The sequence below is a fragment of the Fistularia commersonii genome, chromosome 14 (assembly GCF_037954325.1).
Source record: "Fistularia commersonii isolate RoL2024-O1a breed Wild chromosome 14, RoL_Fcom_v1.0, whole genome shotgun sequence".
NCBI classification, from domain to species: domain Eukaryota; kingdom Metazoa; phylum Chordata; class Actinopteri; order Syngnathiformes; family Fistulariidae; genus Fistularia; species Fistularia commersonii.
The window spans coordinates 11539078-11555724 of NC_141297.1; the positions used below are offsets into that span (position 1 = coordinate 11539078).

A 16647-nucleotide genomic window follows, 5' to 3' on the forward strand; every position below is an offset into this window, starting at 1 on the left:
AAAAGAGTTAAAGAGATGGGTTCAAGCAGGTTGGATTGGGAGGAGAAAAGTGTCAGGGGTACTATTCAATAGAAGACTATCAGTCAGAATGAAAGGAACAGACAGGAGGCAGAGCTGGAGGTCCCAGAGATGAAGATGCCAAGGTTCTCTTTGGGAGTGCAGGATGGATAGGATCAGGAATGAGTCCATCAGAGGAACAGCACATATTAGATGTATTAGAGAGAAGGTCAGAGAAGCCAGACTGAAATGGTTCGGTCATGTACGGAGGAGGGAGAGTGAATATATTGGTAGATGGATGCTGGAATTGGAGCTGCCAGGCTGGAGGTCTCGAGGAAGACCAAAGAGAAATTGGACATAGTGAGATAGGATATGAAGATAGTTGGTGTGAGAGAGGAGGATACAGAGAATAGGGTTAGATAGAGAAGGGTGATTTGCTGTGGCCACCCTTAAAGGGAAAAGCCGAAAGGAGAAGAAGAAGAAAAATCATAGCATGGAACTGGGAGTAATGAAAGAACATTACATTTGACATGCATGTAGTCCTGGAATATGTAATAACCATGCCGGATATGTTAACTATACTGGATATCAGTGCCTATATCAACATCAGAAGTGTATGGCATTGTCAACTTTGTTTGACATTTATCAAGTTTCCTGAAATAAAGATTTGTTTATCACTTGTTTGTGGCAATAATCCTGTTAGAACAACCCTTCAGTCAGTTGCTAAGTAATTATATAATAGCGGATGTCTCCGGTGAAAACGTGATATTATTTTAACAGCTCCACTGTATCCGGTGCATGTCATTGTGTCAGCACTCAAAGAAGGCAATCTCTATCGCTATCTGAGAGCACAAGAGTGATAATCAGGAGTCAGGAAGTAAGTTTATAACAAGTTCAACCTGTTCAGTCGAGTCCTGTGACAACCACAACACAATGGTGGCCTGCCAACCAGTATCATTTCCAATTTAAGGACACCCTGTTCACATGCAAAGCTTTCAGGTTGTATTAACATTTGTATGGTCATTTAAAAGATATGTACTCCATTTTTATGTCAACTGTCAGAGAAGATAATCAGATGTTTTAGCTTTTTTTAACTCTCACTGTTCCACACATTCATTCCAGAAGCTCTGATTGAAACAACTTACACTTACACTTTTGTCTTTGTGCTCCTAATGTGTAAAGATGTGTTAAGATCTGACTGGAACTATGTTTTACAAAAGGTCTTACTCGTCAAACTGGGCAACAAAGGTAAGACGAATTATTAACAGTCTGTAACAAGTGAAAGCTGCTGTATTTCTGAAAAGTCAAATAAATTTGCTTTGAAGAAATGAATAATTTATCCTGTATTAATGCTGTGGGGAAATTTGTTATCTACAATAACCCATCATGGATGAGCCATGAGCAGTAGGCTGGCGTCCATCACCACCAGGGGAGCAGTTAGGGGTTCATTGTCTTGCTCAACACACTAGGAGGAGCCGGAAATCGAACCAGGAATGGTGGGTGCCAAAAACAATTTCTCTTGCACCACAACACTCCCTGTCACATAGCCACACTGCTCATATGTGTCCTTAAAACATGGTATTGTCACAATGGGGCTGAAAAGTAAGGAAAACAAGAAACAAAGATATGTTGAGTTGGCATGTAGGTATGCTTACTTAATGGACGGTGCAAATGAAGACTCACTTCACCTGATGTCACCTCTGACAATATCAGTCAAACATTAAAAGTACAAAGATTTGCGATAGGAAGATCTCATCTGATTCGGAATCAACTTTCGTGCCAGATTCTTATCAGACTCAACTAATGATGACATCTCCACCGCACTCCACTCAGCCCAAACACACCTGGACGCAAAGAACATGCATGTTACAATTCTGTTCATAAACTTCAGCTCAGTATTTAACACAATCATCCCTCAGAAGCTCACCTACAAATCACACCAGCTGGAGGTCAGCGCCTCGCTGCTCAACTGGCTGTTGGACTTCCTGTCAACAGATTGAGAAACCACTGACCATATTTTTCTCGTGCGAAAAAGTACAAGGCTTCTGGGCTAAAACTCAAAAATGGATTCAAGACAAATTTCCATTATCACTAATTTCTTTCTCAAGAAATGATATAACATTTGGTTTAATTTTAAGAAACAAAAGAGATGAACTTTGTGTCAATGTTATTTTAGGTCTGGCGCAGTTCTTAATACACAAAAACAGAATGCAAAAATTTATGGAAAAATCCAAAAACCAAAAAATATACAGTTTTATGACAGATATTCCTTTAGCTCCATCGAATTAAATACATATTGTATTCCCTTGCCATTTTTTTACATTGTTGCTATTATTAATTTTATCATTTTAATTTATCAATTTTTACTCTTTAACAGTTAATTGATTGCATACAAAATGAATGTCCGTCTGTTTCTACGTACCTGTTTATATCATTGACATTCGATTCTATTCAGCCATGTTTGTCCATGTTTGTTTTTTCATATGTTTTGTCTGTTTATATGCAATAAAAATTGATACAAAATACTATTTTATAAAAAAAGTAATAAAAATTCAATAAAAATGTATTCAATAAAAAATGTATAAAAATAATGTATTCAATAAAAAATTATTCAGCCATGTTTGTCCATGTTTGTTTGTTCATTTTGTCTGTTTATATACAATAAAAATTGATATACAATAATACTTTATAAAATTACAAAAATAATAACAATAATGTATTCAATTAAAATTAATTCAGCCTTGTCTTTCCATATTTGTTTTTTCATATGTTTTGTCTGTTTATATGCAATAAAAAATGACATAAAATAATATTTTATAAAAATGTAATAACATTTCAATAAAAATGTATTCAATAAAAACTTACTCAGGCATGTTTGTCCATGTTTGTTTGTTCATATGTTTTGTCTTTTTATATATAATAAATATTGTAAAAATAAAAAACGACTTTAACGCATTGAATAAACCTGCCAAGCCCCTCAGGATGAGCTGTTTCGTTTCGTTTCACTGAGTGCTCAATCTGCGCAGTGGCGAAGGACCGCGCTCTAGGGAAACCCGTCAATGTGACGTCATGGGCGGCCGGCAGGGAGGTGGCTCTGAAGGAGCACACCGGGCAGTAGCCAACTAGCGTGTCTTAAGCAAGATGAAACATGGATGAGGAGGTCGCGGAAAGTTGGGAGGAAGCTGCTGATAGCGGGGTAAACAATGGAAGCGTCGTTAGGCCCTTAGATTAAAGCACATCTACTTTTAGTTGCCTGTTTTTTTAGCTACCGTGTTCATTTGTCAAGTTCTCTTTGCGATGTTCCACGTTAACGAATCCCGTGGGCCAACAATGTGGCTAAAGCTAACACGTTAGCCGCAAGTAAGTTAGCAAGCTAACGTCACATAGCTCACGAGCTAAACAGACTTAATGTGAATTTATTCAACCAACCAGTCAAGCTAGTTCCCCGTTTCAACTCAGGTCGTCAAATAACGTCTGCTCGTATTCATAACACACCTACCAGACAACGGTTAGCTTCCGTGCTAACCTTGCCTAACCCGAAAGTTACAGCTGAAAATGGCCAAGTTAATGTTAGCTAAGATTGCTATGTATCGTAAAGCTAACTTCACGTCAGTCGATCATCACTCATGTCTCACAAGTCGACCGACTTTGCTTTCACTTCCCCAAAGCGTTGCATCGAACAGTTTACACTTGGAAAAAACATTTCCAGTAACGTTACCTGTACGTTAAGTTTTAGTCCTTGCGTAGCGAGTAGCTATATTGCTTTAAAATACACTTGTATGGCATTAAGCCGAAAAATTACACTGTAACCTCGTTAATGTGAACACAGAAATCACACATTCCTTATTTCTCCTGCATCTGATCCACTGGTAGATGATTGTTGGCTAGCTGATACTCAACCAACTTTACCGATCATCTTTTTCTTAGTTATTGTTCTAAGCCGTTGGGCAGTTTCGCTTTGACTACCAACGTCGGCGGCAAGGTGTCGAGTTAGCTGTATTTTTCTGTGGGGGAAGTTGGTAACATTTAGCTAACATTAGGTGTTGCCTCATCGCTATGATTTGGCTAGCCGCTAGCTAATGACGTTACTAACGTGGCTGTGGGAAGAAGTTAGGCTGAAGCAGCTTGTCGTGTATTTACCCACAATCTTAACAAAACAAATTAACAAAAGTATGCTGCTCTGAAAAGTTGGTCCGTATGAAAACCTCCGCCCGGAACGACTTCTTTTACAATTTATGCTGCCATCTGACGGTGACATTAGTCGGCTCATGTTTGCTAGCTGGGCTCCCTCTGTTGAGACTTGGCTGCTGCCCCACGCATGTATAAATAGACCAGTAACTGAATCCCGCTTTCCATCCACGCTGTCTTGCTTAATACCTTTTCTTTTTTTCTTTTTTGCTTGCTTCGGCCCAAATCAATACAACTGTTTTGTTTTAGGTGAATACATGTTTGTTTGTTTGCTTTTCTCTCTCCAACAGGAAATGGAAAAACGGTTAGAAGAGAAGCTAAGGATCAGCCAGAGAGAGAAGTAAGAAATTTACAGGCAGACCTAAAATGACTGGAGTTTTGGAAAATGAAAGTCTTTAAAGTTTTATTTGCAATGTCCATTGCACCGCTTTTGTAGAGTCCAGTTTATTAGACATGAGCTGAATTTGATCTTGACAAATTACATCTGGTAGATCATGTGTTGTATCAAGTACGTAACCCTCATTAGCAAGGAAAATTGGACTCTGCTTATGCCTAGCTTTTCCATGCTTCTCTTTTTTAATCCTTTTTGTGTTCTTTTAATTGAGGACCATTTTTGGTCATCAATAGCAACATCATTGCTATTGATGTTTACCAGACCTTTGGTTTTGAAATTTTGGGCATTTGACTGTACTTCTTGTCAATAAAACCCTGGGTTTGTCTTCAATATCTGAACCAACATCTTACCACAACAGCTTACATATAAGTCAAATGTGAAACATAGAACTGTTTCAATTTTTACATTTTTTATAATTTTATTGTCTTAAATGTATTAATGGTGCACATTGATAATAATATATTCTCAAAAAAGAACATTTTTTAGAATCTTGAGTGAAGGATTTCAGATGACATAGAATGCTTTTCTAGGTTTAAATATTTTGCTGTTTGGTACCTGGTTTTTCCACTGTTTCCTACCAAACTATAGGAGAGAGTTTGTATATGTTAGAGTTTGTCATATATCCGATGCCATATGTCTCTAAGATATATTTGGCAGTGAAGCCATTCCTGTACAAAACTCAACTCTCCATGTGTATCCTGTAAGTAATTTGTATGGACTGTGTCCTATTCCAATAATTGCAGAGAGTCAAGTAATAATTCTTCACGGTCCCCACTGAAGACAACCATGGTAATTCAGGACGACTCCCTACCAGCAGCGCCGCCACCGCAGATTCGTATCTTGAAGCGTCCTGCAAACAATGGGGCACTAGGATCCCCTTTGAATCAGAACAGACCTACGCCACAGGTCAAGTCTTTGGCTCAGCGGGAGGCAGAATATGCTGAGGCCAGAAAGAGAATACTGGGCAGCGCCTGCCCAGAGGAGACACCTCAGGATAAGACCAATGCTGACAGGTATTACACCATAATGTTTGACTTGTGAGATGGCATTCAAATTTTCAATGAAGGGGGAGCACTGTTCAATGTCTTCAGGATCTTTTTTTTTGAAGGGATATTGAAATTCCTTTTTTTATTCTTGTGAGCATTTTAATTGCATATTTCAAGCAGATGGACAGTTATTACTTGATTTTTTATTTTTTTTTTGCATTCAAAATTTGATTTATTTACTGTCATTAAATGTACTACAAAAGAGGATGTCTCTACATAGACATTTATGGTATAAAACCAGCTGGGTTGCTTCATCCTTGTGTGAAATGGTGTTAATTTCCATACCAAAGCAACCATGTCTTTGAATTAAGAGTTGGCAATCAGCAATCGCAGCAAATTAGTTCTCAGTAGAACCGCAGGTCGTCTTGCTGCTTAAACTATGTCAGGTCTCGGTCATAATCTTGGGTCATATTGCAGTTTATTTACTCTTGTGTTAATACTATTTGGATTTGCCGCGCGGGTTTTTTTATTTTGTATCAACAGCAGTCACTTTCAGCTGAGGAAGGTGGCACTGCTTTAAAATCATTTTGATGGCCAGTTGAGCTAAAACCTTTAAACTTGGCTTCATTGGCTATGGTCTATCGAGGAAAAAGTCACCAAGTTCTTGAGTCTTCCCTCATGTACTTAATTCCTTGGTCTTGTTCATTCCAAACCTGTTGTAAAAGGTCCCCATTTTAATTACACCTGTTGATTATTTGTGTTGTTGATTCATATCTTAAAATGTCAGTGACCTTTGTGTCGGGCAATCAGCACTGGCTTGTGAGTGGGATTAATGAAATCCCAGGAATACAGCTCCTGTCAGTTCAGAACCAGTGGACTGAATTCTACTGTTACTTTCTTAAAATGTTTTAGCCACCATGCTGCAAAGCAACACAGTGAAGAATTGTGGTTTTAGAGCACTAAAACCCCAATGTAACCTTATCTAAAATTATTTTCCATTTCCCTTTTAAACTTAAGAGTTCTTTTGTAAACACAATATTAAGCATGCACATGCTGATATCACCAATTCAACTGGTAGCTCCTAACACAAGTAAAATTGAAGAAATTGTATTTTATTCCCATGAAAAAATATGTATTTTAATGAATAAGAAAAATGCTAATTGGAAAGAAAAAAAAGGCTGGTTATGTGGTAAAAAGATGGTATGTATAATTTCCCCGTGTTCTCTCTTTCTGCCAGGCCAGGGCGCATCAACTCCACATTGCCTTCAGAGGACGCCCGATCAAACAATCATGCGGTTAGGCAGCCAGCTGCCCCAGACGGCACCCAAGGGTTCCGACAGCATAGATAAGCTTAAGCCATTAAAGGGAGAGATGAGATGGGGCACAGGAATGGGTGGAGAAAAGTTACAGGGGTACTATGCGATAGAGGACTATCAGCCAGAATGAAAGGAAAGGTGTACAAGACAGTGGTGAGACCAGCGATGCTGTATGGCCTCGAAACAGTAACAATGACGAAAAGACAGGAGGCAGAGATGAAGATGCTGAGGTTCTCTTTGGGAGTGACCAAGATGGATAGGATCAGGTATGAGTCTATCAGAGGGGCAGCACATGTTAGATGGTTTGGAGAGAAGGTCAGAGCAACCAGACTGAGATGGTTCAGTCATGTACCAAGGATGCTGGAATTGGAGCTGCCAGGCAGGAGGTCGAGAGGAAGACCAAAGAGAAGATTGATGGACATAGTGAGAGAGAATATGAAGGTAGTTGATGTCAGAGAAGAGGATACAGAGAATACGGTTAGATGGAGAAGGTTGATTCGCTGTGGTGACCCCTGATGGGAAAAGCTGAAAGGAGAAGAAGAGATGGGCCACACAAATCCGCATTGTAGGTTTTTTTGTTTTGTTTTTAATTTCCCTTTTCAGCGCCATGATATCAGATGGGCAGCGAGGTCAGACAGACACAATGCAACCCAATTATTCCCGCCTGGACATGGCGTGGAACTTTGCAGCGAGGAAATCGAGGACGAAGCAACGAATGGAAATGTGGTCTTTTCTCTCCCGCCCCAGCCTGATTGACACTGTGATTATTCTGGACTCACTGTGATGATCCCTTTAAGAGACCCCCGCCACCCCTAATCCACCTCTAGCCCCAAGCATCTTCCTCTCTTGTGCCCAGCGGAAGCAAGAACTTGAACACAAAGGGGGTAAGAAGTCATGGGCCATAGTTAAAGAAGATGAGCTGGTATCGATGGGCAGCTTCTCCCCCAGCAATAATACCCAGACGTCACTTCCTATACCTTTTAAGTGTTGTAATCCACCAGATGGTTGCTCACATTTTTTTTTATTCTATTTTCCTCTTCTCTTAAATTATACTAGGGATGCACTGATTCCTTATTTTAGATAGCATGTGTGAGGAAATTCTTTGTGGTACTTTCCAAGCACAGCTCTTAACACATATCAACCACCGCCTACTAGTTACAATTTTTTTTTAAATAATGGGGCAATAGCTGCTGTGTGTATGAAATATCATAGTTGAGAGTTTATTTCTTTAGCCTTTAACCATTTGGTAACATGCTCCAAAATGCTTGCTAAAGTTCATCTACAGTTACATAAGTAAACCCACACAAACACTGCTTATGCTCTACAGAACACCTGCCCAGAAATTCAGCTGTTAGCATTATCAGTGCACCCCTAATATGTACATTTCCATTTGTTCAAAAAAAGTGGAGTGGGTCTTGTGTGTTGTCTTCCTTGGACTATCACTTTGTTTATATTTAAAACTAAAAAAGAAAAAAAAAAACCGAGGTGGTTGTGGATTTTAAAGTAGCTTTTTGCCTCCATGAGATGGCAGTGATGTCACAGCAGTATTTTATTCCAAGCAAACCAAAATCTCATTTTAAACATTGAATTGTATATAAAAATGAATTTATTCAAATTTCATTGTTTAAAGTTGGAGGCAACAGCATGTTAGAGGATGGCAGGGTTGAGATTTAGTTTACTGCTGTACTTAACAAGCCTCTCTCATGTCTCCATGCCATGTTCTTCACTGTTGTCGCAGGAACTCAGGTGCATGAGAACCAGACTGAATGAATGAAATTATCTTAAGATTGTATTTTTCCAGCAGGTTTGATACCTTGAACAGCAGATGACCGTATCAAGGCTTGAGCCGGCCAATAGAATGGGTGCTGTTTCAAGTGTGCAGTGAAATGTAATTTAAATGATGTCCTTGTCCCACAATGATCGAATGATTTGGCGGTTTGTTTTTTGTTGTCTGTTTACTATTTTGACTGTGCATTGTGGTTTCAGTATGAAATGGTAACATCGAGTCTTGTGACTGTGAGGTAACTGACTGGCCTTTTTACTGATTAATTCACTGCTGATATGGATTATGTTAATACAGTTTTGCTTGAGCCAGTGGGGAAATGACTAATCTGGCTCTCCAAAACTGCTGTGTCCAATAGACAGTCATTGTGTTTCACCTTTTGCTCAAATGGAGATAATCCCAATGAAGCCATAATCAGTGGTGCACATCATCTAAACAAGTTCTTGTAAAGGTTCGATTCAGCTTGTGCCTCCTGTATCACGTCTTTACTTCCTGGCTGTTTTTATTGTAGTTCAAGAAAGTGTAGAAAGTAATATCAGAATACTGGTTAAAACATTTTAATTCCTGATCAGCACAGAAGGAGGGTTTAGCCAAGCTCTGAAAACACAAACTGCCTGTAAATACAGATTTAATAAAATGATTTTCCAAAAAATGTATTTAATGCTGTAATGTGTTTCATTACTTTAAATTTTCTGCAAGGCACTTCCATCACAAGAGACTCGCTGCGAATTACATTCAAAGTTCATGGAACCTGAACCAAAAGTTACTCTTATCAAAATGAATTACCCAGAATCACAAAGAAAGCTATTCCTTTGGAACTTGCACATTTTACCTTGTAATAGACAGATTTAGGGGGGAATGACAAAAATACTTGTGTACTGACAGTTAGTGTGCAACAAGAATAAAACAATTGTCCTTCAACACCACAAACCAAACACTTCTGCTATTTTAAGAGAAAACTCCCAAAATTATAATGGTTCTAACCCTGCCCTTATGCACCCCTTCACCAAGTAACAGACGTGGCTGAAAAATCTCTGGGGAGGTTTTGAAACAGTTACTCGATCAATATGTCCGACTTTGGCTCAGGTGACTGTTATTGTCCAGTATAATTGGGGGGCAAATGCTAGCTGATGCCAATGACTGTGTTCTCTGAGGGAAACAGGGTTTGATTGAGAGGCGGCCATGATGGTGAGTCAGCCAGAAACGCGTTCAGGCGTTTGTACCGTTTCTTGGAAGAGTGCCTTGGACGTAAATGCCGAAGACAGTTCAGGATACCCAAGTCTACAAGCACCTGTAACCAGAACAAATGTCAAATTATTAGAAGAAAATACCAAACCAAAATTATCCAGCCACAAAAGGGGTCAATGTGTTACCATTTCAAATCATGATTAATTAATCGTGATGAAATTATCTAATAGTTACCAGTCATAGGCCTTTTGCTATGTCAACAAGCCAGAAGTTATTGTGGGTTAATTAAGCTCTAGAGAAGATATAATAAAACTGTTCTTCAGGAAAATAAACAGTCCTATATTCCAGTCAATAAAGAAAAACTTACAGTGACCTTTTAAAACTGTGTCATTTTGTTTAAATTAAAAATGTCAACATTTAAAGATTTGCCTTTTTTTGTATTTTCAAAATGTCACTGAATCTTTTATTTTCATGCAGTTAAAGCTTTATTTGAATTATATCGTTGACGGTGTCCTAAAGGTTATAAAGTACTTTACTTGTTTTGTACAGTCATGGCCAAAAGTTTTGAGAATGACACTTTCACAAAGTCTGTTCCTTCAGGGTTTTTAGGTGTTTGCCAGATGTTTCTGGTTGTGTCCTTCTCAAAACTTTTGGCCATGACCGTATTGTATGTATTTCTAGTTATGGCCACTGGCGGGCAATCGGCCTTCCGAAGTGACAAATCCCACCTGAGACCAATGCTTTGCAATCAAAATAGCTCAATAACAGTTATTACTTGTATGTATACTCATGCTTTTTAAATAGAGTATGAAAACATACACCTCAACTCAATATTTCACAAAGACTGCATAAACATCATTAGCCATTAGTGTTATCTATCTTTTAAAATGGCAGGTGACTAAATAGAGAAGGCCAATCACTTTGTTAGTTTGTTTTTGAAAACTACACAAATGATTCATCCATTGTTGTCACACTTCTGATGTATAAAAGTTTAGAGTTTATTCTTACCTCCACCATAAAACAGGTGAGCATATTGAGAGCAGCCACAGCGATGAGCAGCATCTTGTAATTCATATCTGAGATTTCGTAGAGCATAAATAATTCCCCCAAGAAAGGCCCAGGATATAACACCAGCCAAGTCATCAGGCCAGTAAGGACGAAGAGTAGACCAAGGAAAAGTACTGAAAGATAAGAGGTCAAATGTCACTTCTGAGTTGAGGAACACAAATCTTTAGATTCAACATTGTGCTAGACTTAATGCTAATATGTGACGGGAGTTTAAACAACCAGAAAAATGAAAGCCACTGATGGTATCAGTGTGAGAGTAAATCAGGTATCGTCACTCAGTGACATTTCTCACCATTGTGGTAGAGAGGTTTTTTGTGGGGGTGGCCCTTAGTGACCACCACTGCCATGATGATATACTGGAAACCAGACAAGGCAAACACACTGGTGTCTTCCATGTTGGGTAGATTGTCTGCTCCTGTCAGAGTTGCATTGAGTGGAATAAACCTGAAAAAAAGATTTTTAAAAAGTGTGCGCTTTAATACTATTTTCAGTTTTTAAAGCACTGGATCTAAAACCTTACATGTCCAGACCCCAAAACAAATGTACCCAGGCCCTGAGGGGCTTAAGCACACAAACTAATATCAGGATTCTGGTACCTTTTTCGCTTATTCTGGAATCATTTCTTGCGGCTATTTAGGAAATTACCCACTGAGTTTTCTGTTAATAATTACGAACTACACTACATGGGGTTTAGTGCATATATTTAGAATATATCTTTGATTTTCTGAATGCTCTTCATTTTTTTTCAACAATTACCAACATATTTGTAATAACAAAATATTACCGGATTATGTGAAATCATGCAATGTTTTATACACAAATGATGAATTTTTTCTTTGCAGCGTCTAACTAACCAGTCTTGCGAGGTGGTGACAAAGAGTGCCGCCAGCTGGCCCAGGATGATTATGCAGGTGTGAATGAAAAGGCTGCCCAGGACAGGCAGGGACAGAAGACTGGCTGGAGGTCTACAGGGGTCCAGCTCCAAACTAGGACCTCCTTTTCCCATGACAATGGCCAGGAGTGTCACCAAAGCAATGTCAACAAACAGGAACTGCATGTCAGCCAAGGTTGTCTTTACCTGTTCATACATACATACATGATGAGCGGAAGAGATGCAACTTGGGTTTCATGTTATCAGTCTTTTATAATTTTAGAAAAGAGATGAACTGTCAGAGGTACGGTGCAGATTTTTCTGTTTATTTAAGTGTCAGAAAACAAGTAAATGACTGATACACAGCTACTCACTGTGTAGAGGACTAGGACGGAGCAGAACTGAATCAGGCTGTACAAGGCCATGTATCTGAATAGACTGAAGGAAGTCACCAGAGAACAGCGACCTTCTCTGCAAAGACAAGGAGAGGGCATGTCAATATTTCTCTTCCGTTTAAATTATCAAATTATGTCACAAATATTACTGCTTTGTATGACCTCCTTCAATGTCCTCACCTGATGAGCAATGGCACACAACTAATGTTTTCTGTCTTGGAAGTGAATGGTGAAGCAACTGAGGCCTCGGCTTCAGACAGAGAAACTCCGACATCAGCTGCCCTGAGGGCCCCACAGTCATTTGCCCCGTCCCCACACATGCCAACCCGATAGCTGTAAAAGTAAGTTTAAGATTGATTAGTAAAAAAAACTTGGAGTTTAAGATATGGTATTTCTTTCCCTTTACAAACAGTTTCTTTATCTCTCAGGTTACCATCAGCATTGGCTGATCACAAATGCAGATTTTTCATTTGCCAATATGGATGATGTAAAGTCAAAGACACGATCAAGTTGACAAAATGCCCAGGCTTCATGTCTAGAAAGAATACTACAGAAAAAGTATTTGCTTTACGAATGGAATGGAGATCAAGAAGTTGGGAGGTTTTCAAGTACTTAGTGTCAACAGTTCAGAGCAACGGAGAGTGTGGAAAAGAGGTAAAGAAAGAGGTTCTAGCAGCTTTGAATGGCTTTGAAAGTGTCATGGGTACTATGCAATAGAGGACTATGAGCCAGAACGAAAGGAGAGGTGTACAAGACAGTGGCGAGACCAGCGATGCTATATGGTCTAGAAACGATAACAATGACGTAAAGACAGGAGGCAGAGCTGGAGGTCGCAGAAATGAAGATGTTGAGGTTTCCTTTGGGAGTGATGAGGATGGATAGGATCAGGAATGAGTCCATCAGAGGTACAGCACATATAAGACGTTTTGGAGAGAAGGTCAGAGAAGCCAGACTGAGATGATTTGGTCATGTTCAAAGGAAGGATAGTGAATATATTGGTAGACTGATGCTGGAACTGGAGCAGCCAGGCAGGAGGTCGAGAGGAAAACCAAAGACAAGCGAGGATATGAAGTAAGTTGATGTGAGAGAGGAGGATACAGAGAATAGGGTCAGATGGAGAAGATGAAGGGAAAAGCCGAAAGGAAAAGAAGACAGCGTGCTCCAATCATCTCGATTGTAAAGTATAAGGTGGTAATCTGAGCTGATTTAGATTAGTCCTTTCCTAATCTTGGGCTCACGACACTATCAAACATGTTTAATATTATTGCAACTCTTCCAGTCTTTATGGTGACGTAACACAATCAACAACCAATTGATGAGCTCTAACAAAACAGGATAAGGGAAAGCTGGTAGACAAATGATCAAAAGGGCGGTAGTCGAGGGAGAGACGATATTTTTTAGCGATATGGATGGATGGGAACAGCAAAGGACATCCTGATCAATATGGACCGTCAGGAAGGGAGAGGATGGTGAAGGTGTGGGCAGAGCAGTGCAGCTTGCACAAAGTCAACTCTCCAACATATCACGACCGAGTGTAGAAGGAAAAGTGATGGACTGAAATAGCAAATGCACTGCAAATACCCAGCAAAAACATTGCATGGTGGAGAAAAGAAATGCAGACAGAATGTAGTTGTAGTCTCCTAAATCGTGACCCTGTAAGATTCCCACTCTTGGTAAAATCTCAGTCTGAAATTAGGCCGTAACTAAAAACTAAAAACTAAAAACACGTTTTTAGATGTGAACAGGTTTGAGATGATAGTCAAGGGTTCCCCCTCTACTTTATGTCTTTTGCATTTTTCTCTTTGAACTATCTGAAAAAAGATACAATAATCTAAAAAGCTAGTTCTAATGTTACTTTCATGGGGCTTTACAACAATGAACTCCTTAAAAAAACTGAATTATTTGCATTCAAGTCGAATGCAATTTTCAGCCAAGATCCCATACATGCATCCACTTATTGTCTTTGTTTATGTGAACATGATTCAAATTTTTTTTTCTTGACAAGTCCTCTACCTTTATGTCAGCCAGGTTCACATTGTACACATTATCATTTTTAGTACCAGTTCTTTCTGCATCTAGCCATTTCTTCCAATTTTGTTTGTGCACTCACTTCAGATTTTGCAGCTCCTTCACTAGCTGTGTTTTCTGGTCAGGAGCCATGCGTGCAAAAACTGTGGCTCGCATCAAAACCTGCAATGACAGCATGTTGAGGAAAAATAAAACCTCTGGTCACAGATTGGTTTGACCTCAATTATGTAAAAAATGGGAAATTACACTTTAATATGTGTTTCAAATAATTTGCAACAGAATATTGTCAACATAAAACATTTTACTTTCAGTTAGCTCTGCTTATTGCTGCGTGCAGAGCACTTTACGACTGATGCTTATTTAAGTGTCACAATATACCTTTGGCAGTTGCTCAGGAAAGTGGTCACAGAGGGCAGCAAAGGACTTGCCATTAATAGCAAAATGATAGCCATAACCACCCTGGTAGAGTCCCTGTGGGGAAGAGTGACACGTCCGAAAAGAAAATCAGATAATCCAAGTTTGCTTGCATAAATGCATAAAAATGAATAACAGAGGATGGCATTCAAAAATCATCTTTCAAATTCCACTCATAACAACTCGAGTGTGAAAGAGATACCCTGATCCATATGTATGTGATCAGGATGGCACTTGAATACAATCTCACACATGGAATATTTCCTCTAGCAGAGAATAAGCAGGAGCTAATATCCATTGTGAGCTCATAAACCCTTCAGTGAAGCTGCACTGTGAGAATAATGTGATTTAGTTGGAGGATGAGCAGTAGTATGAAAATGTAAAAAGAAAGCACCTCCGTCATGAAGGAAGAGGACTTGTTCTACAATTGTATTTGAAAGGAAACGCCAAAGAAACATCAAAACGAGTAAAAAGCAATGAAACCTACTTCTTATGTTTATACATACTAAATCTAGCAAGGTACAAGATTTTAGCACTGTATCCAAGCCCTCTTAGAAGCAGTGTAGCATCAGCAGAGGACAAACCTGCGTGATGACCTCTGCGGAATTTTGTGTGGACCCTCCTTCTCCTAAGTTGAACCTCAGGGTGGGCATGGAGTGAGGTGTGTGGGAGGTGGCTTTGACAAAGATCACCTTCTCGTCAGACCCAATCATCCCACAGGTCTTTGCAACACTGACTGCTGTTAAAATGTTGTCACCTAGAAGAGGGACAGTAGAATCAGTGCAATGAATTACATGGGGACACATCTTGGCTGATTTGTGATGTTCAATGTTTAAGTTGAAAGAAAAAAAAAAAGAATAAAAAGAGTAGACTGATCAGCATGATAGACCATGAGCTGTCAAACCCTTGGCAGCAACAACTCCAAATATCAGTGCCAAAGTCCTATGATGCTCAATCCCTGGTGTGTTCCCTTTATACACATGTATACATGTATTTACCTGTCATTTGTTTGTAGTTTTTGGAAGCTTCATCATTTGTAAGGAATTTTTTGAGGCAATATCTTAAATCATTCTAATTTTTAGGTCATGTTTGGCTGATTTTAAAGTAGTTCCTTTCAAATTTTCAGAGTATTTCATTTCAGAGAACTGCTCTTTGATAATTCTTTGTAAATTTGTGGCTATTATGCATACACCTGTTTTCATAATTTTGAAAACAACCTCAGCTGGCTAAGATGACAAATGAGCAAACAAAAAAAAAAAAAAGATGTAATAGTCATATTATCTTTAAAAGACTATTCTGCATGGTCTTACTCCTCGTGGAACGATACCAAGCCCCACGATGGAAGCCCTGTAAAAGACTGAATTATAAAATTGTCTCACCAGTGACCATGACATTACGGAGCTGTGCTCGTCTCAGAATGTTGATAACACCGGCGCTCTCAGGCTTTACGAGATTCTTCATCATCAGCAAGCCTAGGAAATGCATGTCCTTCTCAACTTCTCCTCTGTGAAGGAACAAGAAAAATTCAAGCTGCATCGAATTCAGCATGACTGGCCTTGTTAAATAATTCAGGGGTCTTGAATGTAACTGTGATAGGACACTTACCGTTCAATGGTGCTCAGGTCAGTGGTTTCGATTGGTTTATAGCAAACTGCAAGAACCCTGAGACCTTCACTAGCAAAGCTACGCAGTTTGCTTGAAAACTGTGCCGGCACTGAAAATACAAATAGTTTTTATTATAACAACAAAAAAAGTTTTAAAACCAAGGAAAATCCCTGTTTGTTCTTAAGAGCCTATAATCATCATGGACAATAATAAATTCAAATTCCCTGAGCTTAGCCCAAATGCATTCTTTAGTTTCTTTATGCCTCTGTGACAGTAGCTTCGGATTCTAGATTGTTGGTTCAACACTGAAATCCCATCTTGGCGTTAGATAAACCACAATCGTAACTTTTCATAAACTCTGTCATTAGTTCACGAATTTCCAAATAAACAATTGAAAGACCTGTTGATATTGAA

General features: G+C 39.1%; 2 protein-coding genes and 1 long non-coding RNA gene across 6 annotated transcripts in view; 1 reads left to right on the plus strand and 2 right to left on the minus strand.

The window, feature by feature from the left end:
- LOC147227291 (uncharacterized) lies at nucleotides 1-3807 on the minus strand. 2 transcript variants are annotated; one of them, XR_015107091.1, is made up of 3 exons: nucleotides 3716-3807; nucleotides 1925-1982; nucleotides 1-1841 (listed from the first exon to the last, which is right to left on the minus strand). It is a non-coding gene; the product is annotated as an uncharacterized LOC147227291 (long non-coding RNA). The 2 variants fall into 2 exon arrangements; XR_015107092.1 differs by lacking the exon at nucleotides 3716-3807 and adding an exon at nucleotides 2863-2929.
- szrd1 (SUZ RNA binding domain containing 1) lies at nucleotides 3085-9320 on the plus strand. The gene is made up of 4 exons (XM_086159279.1): nucleotides 3085-3193; nucleotides 4476-4525; nucleotides 5323-5592; nucleotides 6803-9320. The coding sequence occupies exons 1-4, from the start codon at nucleotides 3146-3148 to the stop codon at nucleotides 6912-6914; spliced, it is 480 nt and encodes a 159-aa protein (XP_086015405.1). The 5' UTR covers nucleotides 3085-3145; the 3' UTR covers nucleotides 6915-9320.
- The window catches only part of atp13a2 (ATPase cation transporting 13A2), a 24768-nt gene continuing 17326 nt past the window's right edge, over nucleotides 9206-16647 (minus strand). For all 3 annotated transcript variants that reach the window (XM_086159278.1, XM_086159276.1, XM_086159277.1), the window contains 11 exons: nucleotides 16234-16342; nucleotides 16008-16132; nucleotides 15213-15385; nucleotides 14593-14685; nucleotides 14297-14376; nucleotides 12367-12519; nucleotides 12166-12262; nucleotides 11775-11998; nucleotides 11213-11364; nucleotides 10861-11033; nucleotides 9206-9955 (listed from right to left, as the gene is read on the minus strand). In XM_086159278.1, coding sequence (XP_086015404.1) covers nucleotides 9788-9955; nucleotides 10861-11033; nucleotides 11213-11364; nucleotides 11775-11998; nucleotides 12166-12262; nucleotides 12367-12519; nucleotides 14297-14376; nucleotides 14593-14685; nucleotides 15213-15385; nucleotides 16008-16132; nucleotides 16234-16342 — 1547 coding nt within the window. In that variant the 3' untranslated portion in view covers nucleotides 9206-9787. The remainder of the gene's footprint in view (nucleotides 9956-10860; nucleotides 11034-11212; nucleotides 11365-11774; nucleotides 11999-12165; nucleotides 12263-12366; nucleotides 12520-14296; nucleotides 14377-14592; nucleotides 14686-15212; nucleotides 15386-16007; nucleotides 16133-16233; nucleotides 16343-16647) is intronic.